Raw genomic sequence first — 6,700 nt, forward strand, 5'->3', positions numbered from 1 at the left:
CAATCTCCCTCCTGTATGCTGATTCATCATCCTCTTTGATACAGCCCACAACAGTGGTGTCATCAGCAAACTTGTATACAGTGTTGGAGCTGTACTTAGCCAGACAATCATAGGTGTAAAGCGAGTAGAGCAGGGGTTAAGTACACATCCCTGCAGTGCTCCTGTGCTGATGGATATTGTGAAGGAGATGTTTTTGCCAATCCGAAATGATTGGGGTCCACAAGTGAGGAAATCCAGGATCCATTTGCTCAAGTGGGTATTGAGGCCCAGGTCTGGGAGTTCACTGATTAGTTTTGAGGGGATGATATTGTTAAATGTCAAGCTGTAATTGATATAGAGCTTCCTGATGTATGCACCTTTGCTGTCCAGATGTTCCAGAGTTGTGTGAAGAGCCAATGAGATGGCATTTGCTGTAGATCTTTTGCTTTGGTAGGCAAATTGGAGCGGATCCAAGTCGCCATTCAGATTGGTCATTCTCCTCTGACCACCCACAGAATTGCCACTCACTTGAAATTTCTTGTTTTTTGCACCATTCTTTGTAAATTCTAGAGACTGTTGTGTCTGAAAATCCCAGAGGATAAGCAATTTCTGAGATACTCAAACCACCTCATCTGGCACCAACAATTGTCCTGTGGTCAAAGTCATTTAGATCACATTCTGATGTTTGGTCTGAGCAACAACTGAACTTCTTGACCATGTCTGCATGCTTTTATGCATTGAGTTACTGCTATATGATTGGGTGATTAGATATTTGTATTAGTAAACAAGTGTACAGGTGTACCTAGTAAAGTGGCTATTGAGTGCGTGTGTATATTTAATCTGAGCATTGTATTGCACTGCCACCCAGTGGATTTGATAAGGAAACACATGCTGACTAAATTTGAGGTTGTTTTTGAACCAATTGTAAATTTGATGGACCTTCAGCTTTGGCTTTAGTAAAAAGTGGAATATCTTTTTCTGACATCAGTAACATCACTGCATTTTATCCTGTGACAGTTACAGTCCAATTTAACAATTTCACGTTTTGTGTGATGAGTTTGTGACTTGTTATTTTAGGAATATGTGAACATGCACAAGTAAGCAGGAAATAGAAACGGTTAGTTGATGTTTGTCAGCACATAACTGGGCTGGTGTCATTGTTGGGAGCGGTGGGCTGGTGTTGACTGGTTACAGTGGCAGTTATTCAGGTTCTGCTAAACCTGGCTGAGAGGCTATGAGATTCGTGAAGTGAATTTCTGTGATTGGCAGTGTTAAGTCCATTTCATTTTGGAAAGATCAGCTTGAAATATATTTTGCATAATTTTATTCTTAAAACTGAACATTTTGTATATTTTGATGAGTGGCACTTGATTACGTGTTACAGGTAGGGAATATGTTTAGAATAGAGCTAAAGGAGTCAGGGATAAATTAAAATATGGGCTGTGAAAGTGCTTGGTAGTCATTTGCAACAGTCATTCCCCACCCCCCCCACCCCTATTTTATATGGTTGGGTAACTGTGGATGACAGCAGGTTGATACAAAACCCACAACACTGGTCTGCTCGTGCTTTTCTACAGCTGTTAAAATTAGGAATTAATATATATAATATGGGCATTTCAAAAGACCTGAGTAGAGCTACTTAGTACAGGATAACTTAGCTCTGCAATTAAGATTGAGAATCTAAATCCTTAGATGAAGAACCAAAGAGATAGCAATTTTAAATGCAGTGGACATAAAAGTTGCTGGTGAACGCAGCAGGCCAGGCAGCATCTCTAGGAAGAGGTGCAGTCGACGTTTCAGGCCGAGACCCTTCGTCAGGACTAACTGAAGGAAGAGTGAGTAAGGAATTTGAAAGTTGGAAGGGGAGGGGGAGATCCAAAATGATAGGAGAAGACAGGAGGGGGAGGGATGGAGCCAAGAGCTGGACAGGTGATTGGCAAAGGGGATACGAGAGGATCATGAGACCGGAGGTCCGGGAAGAAAGACAAGGTGGGGGGGACCCAGAGGATGGGCAAGAGATATATTCAGAGGGAGAGAGGGAGAAAAAGGAGAGTGAGAGAAAGAATGTGTGTATAAAAATAAGTAACAGATGGGGTACGAGGGGGAGGTGGGGCATTAGCAGAAGTTAGAGAAGTCGATGTTCATGCCATCAGGTTGGAGGCTACCCAGACGGAATATAAGGTGTTGTTCCTCCAACCTGAGTGTGGCTTCATCTTTACAGCAGAGGAGGCCGTGGATAGACATGTCAGAATGGGAATGGGATGTGGAATTAAAATGTGTGGCCACTGGGAGATCCTGCTTTCTCTGGCGGACAGAGCGTAGGTGTTCAGCAAAGTGGTCTCCCAGTCTGCGTCGGGTCTCGCCAATATATAAAAGGCCACATCGGGAGCACCGGAAGCAGTATATCACCCCAGTTGACTCACAGGTGAAGTGTTGCCTCACCTGGAAGGACTGTTTGGGGCCCTGAATGGTGGTAAGGGAGGAAGTGTAAGGGCATGTGTAGCACTTGTTCCGCTTACACGGATAAGTGCCAGGAGGGAGATCAGTGGGGAGGGATGGGGGGGACGAATGGACAAGGGAGTTGCGTAGGGAGCAGTGGGATGCTTTGCATGCTGCTTCTATCAGGCTTCCAAATTAGTTACAATATACATGATTTTGAATCAGAATCAGGTTTAATATCACCAGCATATGTCGCAATACAAATATAGAAAATTTTTTACAAAAATTACAGTAGGTATATTTATGCATATTAAATAGTTAATATTTAATAGTTAAATAGGTATATTTAATGCATATTAAATAATATAAAAATGCAAAAAGTAAATAAAAAAGTGAGATAGTGTTACGAGTTTAATGTCTATTTAGAAATCAGATGGCAGAGGGGGAGAAGAGGGGAAGAAATTATTAAGATTAAACCAAAAGGCATCCTGTCTTAAGTAAAAAAAACTGTGATAGTTCATTTTTATAGATCTGGGTATTGTTGTCAGGGACAACATTTATTGCCCATATCGCAATCTTGTGAAGTCATCTTGCAGAGGTACAGTTGTCATTGTGAATGCTTTCGGGCAGGGTGTTAGAAGATTTGTATCCCGTGATAACAAAGGACCAGTGATGTATTCCTGAGTCAGTCTGGTGTGCGACTTGCAGGGAAGCCTGCAGCTCTTGGTATTTCCATGTAGCTACAGGCTTTGTCTTTCTTGATGATAAAGTTGTGGGCATGGGAGGTGTTGTTGTCACATAACTGCAATGCATTTTATACTGGCAATGGGTGAGTGAATGCTTAAGATAGGCAATGGGGTGCTATTGAAGTTGAATAGCTGGTGTAGGTGGTGTTGAGCTTCTTGAGAACCACTGGACATGCACTCATCCAAATGGAGAGTATTCCATTCTGCATTTGGCTCAGTCTTGTAAATGATGGAAAAGCCTTAAAGTGTCAGGAGTTGAGATACTCGCCACAGATACCCAACTTCTGATCTGTTGTTGCCATGGTATTTATATGCCTGGTCCAATCAAGTTTCTCATCACAAACAAGAGAAAACCTGCAGATGTTGGAAATCCAAGCAAAACACTCAAAATGCTGGAGGAACTCAGCAGGCCAGGCAGCATCTATGGAAAAGAGAGCAGCTGATATTTCGGGCCAAGACCCTGTCAGTCCTGCCGAAGGGTCTCGGACCGAAACATCAAGTGTACTCTTTTCCAAAGTTTCTCGTCAGTTGTGACTTCAAGGATAGGGAAGATGACCTACTTGATGAATGTAATGCCATTGAATGTGAAAACTATGCGGTTACATTCTTTGCAGTTGCAAGTGTAATTAAACATTGTGCAACAATCAATAAACATCCCCACTTCTAACCTTATGATGGAAGAAATATCATTAATGCAGCACCTGGAGGTCGCTGGGTTTAAAACACTCCTTAGAGAAATGTCTGTAGTGATGTGCAAGGGCTTGTGCAGAGTATAGCTCTAGCCACTCAAATGGTTTTATTCTGCCCCTTGGCTTCAACTTTATCAACTGTAATCACATCTCTGGAATGTTTGGACCAAAGCTGTTGCGATCTGAAACTGCCTGGTTCTGGTTAAACCCAAACTAGGCATTGACACCCAAGCGAATTTTAATAGTAATTAACAGTAAATGTCATTGTTGTATTGCTATTGATATAAGTGGACTAAACCATAATTATCTTGTAAACAGGATGTACCTGGGTGATTATCTACATAGCTGGCTTTCTGCTGGTGTTGCAACTTTTCTGGAATAGTTTGGCTAGAGGCATCCCACTTTTTTTTTTTAATTTGCAAGTTAGGTAACATAAATGCTTTTTTTTTTCTGTCTTCAGTGAAGTTGCCAAAATGTGCTAGAGACCACATTGAATACATTCCACTAACCTAAAAGAAGAAATCATTAATTGCTCTTCCATCTGTAATATTTTGGAGCTATACATAATAGATAGAAAAATTGCCATTGCCTGCAAAGGAATTTGGCTTGTGGAATGAGTTTGGGTTTGCAAAGTGAACAGTGTTGTTAGAGTGATGTCCAGAGAGGAGAATTTATCTGTTCATGGTGAAGGTGCCAGAAATGTGGTGAATATGGAGACTGCAGCAGAAGATGAGGTTGAGAATCTTAATATCATTCTGGTGTGGAGAGGCTGAAGAAGTGAAGTTATACAGGCAACAGGACTAATTGTCAAGGACTCTATCAGATATGGCAGTGAGGAATCTTTATTTGATGAAGGAAGCACTGGTATGGAATATTTTTTATTAAGGATTCTTTCTGATACGTTTTGGAATTTAAAAGGCATTGTTTAGAAATCCACTTGGGTGTAAATCTCATACTGTATTTTTAATAAATTACATTTACTTATAACCATTTTATTCTTCAATTTTCTTGGATATTTGGTAGACTTCATAATTACATATCAACCTATTCTTCTGACCAGGGATTTTCCTTGCATTAGAGTGTTTTTTAGATACATTTAATTGCTTGATACTGTAATATTTTTTCTAATTTCAGGCACTTTCTGGTTACTGTGGTTTTATGGCTGCCAACCTCTATGCACGATCCATATTTGGAGAAGATGCACTCGCAAATGTTAGCATAGAAAGTCCAGTTCATCTTGGACCTGATGCTCCTGTGACTGGTCACATACGCATTCGAGCAAAGAGTCAGGTAAATTGTAAAATAAAGTCCTGTGTATGATTCTCGTAACTAAAGAAACATAAGTTACATTTAGGTTTAAAATGAAACCCTGATATATCTGTACCTAGTAAACTATTTCCAATTTACTATGTTCATATTTATCTTGCAGGGAATGGCTCTCAGTTTGGGTGATAAGATCAACCTGTCGCAGAAGAAAGTAAAGGCATAGCAATTTTTTCAAACACCAGTGTGCTTAAATTAATGTTAGTTTAATCCATCAATATCTACAAGTTTATCTAATACAAGATCATAGATGCTGAATATGCTGAAGAGAGCTTGTGATTTGTTGACCTTTCCATTAAATGAAACTTCTATTATACAATTCAAAAGACTGTAGAATCCTTTCATATTGTCTTCTTTGTCTTGTTGCAGACATCTCTTGTTTTACACTAAAGTTTATCCATTATAATAAAGATAAATTCTCAATGTGTTCATTGTTCATCTGGTGTTGGGAGTTGAGATATTTTACATGAGTATTTGTTGTGAAGAATATGGTTACCAAAAGATGGAAAGTTGTTAAAGCCCATATTACTTGTGAAAACTTGCCTCTGGCCAAGATGTAACAATCCAGTTTGAAAGTGCTTTTTTCCTCCCTCTCCCCCCCTCCCCGCACAATCAATACAATGGATATTTATTGAATCTCGAACTACATTCTGACAGCAGTGCCATCTGCACAGTGTATTAAGGATAAATGGTGTAACTGAGGTTACTTTGAAATGTATAGTAATCTCAAATATTAAGGAGTTAACTTTTTTTTACATGTTATATAAATGATGCAACACATTATAATAAAAAAACAAGGGCAGAGCTTTTACCTGATTTGTAGAACTTGTGTTTGTTTACCTCACTCAAAAAGTGTGTCAGAATCAAACCAGTATCAACTCTTCCACAACTGCACCGTAAAATGATAATTTACACCCTGTGTTGATGTATTCGTTGTTCAGACCTAATTATCAGTCTACTCACTGGCATACTTCTTAACAATATCTGCCCTGTCCTGTCAGCCATGTGTGCAGGAAAAAGGGAGCAGATAAGGCATGCAACAATCCACTCCAAATGCCAAAATAATCTAGAAGCACATATTTGTATAATATGTCCTTAATATGCCCCTCCCAAAGTGTGCACATTTAAATTCACATGCTTGCCCTTCAGTCCCCTTCTTTGTGCACAACCAGAAAAGCAATAATTGGTTATTAAGATGAATCACCATTTTATGTGCAGAAAATTTAGATGAATCTCAGTTGTAGATATTTTGATGACCATAACTTAAAATTCTTGCATTTGCCCTGTGCTCAGCAGCATTTCCAGTTCCACTGAGATTTTTGGCTGAAATTTAAAGTTTCTCAATGTAGATGGTGGTGTGATAGTAGGAAAAACATAACAATTTTAGTCTAGTTAGAAATTTAATAATTAAATGTAACTTCATAAATTGGAAGTATCTGTAAAAAATTGTTCTATAAGTCCTTTGTTTGCAGATAACCTCATCTAAAAAGAAGTCTTTTGATCAATTTGTACGTCTTTTCATTT

At 39.2% G+C, this 6,700-nt stretch overlaps 1 protein-coding gene across 2 annotated transcripts in view; it reads left to right on the top strand.

The window, feature by feature from the left end:
- Positions 1-5,992, top strand: part of copb1 (COPI coat complex subunit beta 1) — a 51,768-nt gene extending 45,776 nt beyond the window's left edge. For both annotated transcript variants that reach the window (XM_072272534.1, XM_072272533.1), the window contains exons 21-22: positions 4,988-5,143; positions 5,283-5,992. In XM_072272534.1, coding sequence (XP_072128635.1) covers positions 4,988-5,143; positions 5,283-5,342 — 216 coding nt within the window. In that variant the 3' untranslated portion in view covers positions 5,343-5,992. The remainder of the gene's footprint in view (positions 1-4,987; positions 5,144-5,282) is intronic.
- The last annotated feature ends 708 nt before the right edge of the window (positions 5,993-6,700 follow it).

This window comes from Mobula birostris, chromosome 11, assembly GCF_030028105.1.
Source record: "Mobula birostris isolate sMobBir1 chromosome 11, sMobBir1.hap1, whole genome shotgun sequence".
Classification (NCBI taxonomy): Eukaryota; Metazoa; Chordata; class Chondrichthyes; order Myliobatiformes; family Myliobatidae; genus Mobula; species Mobula birostris.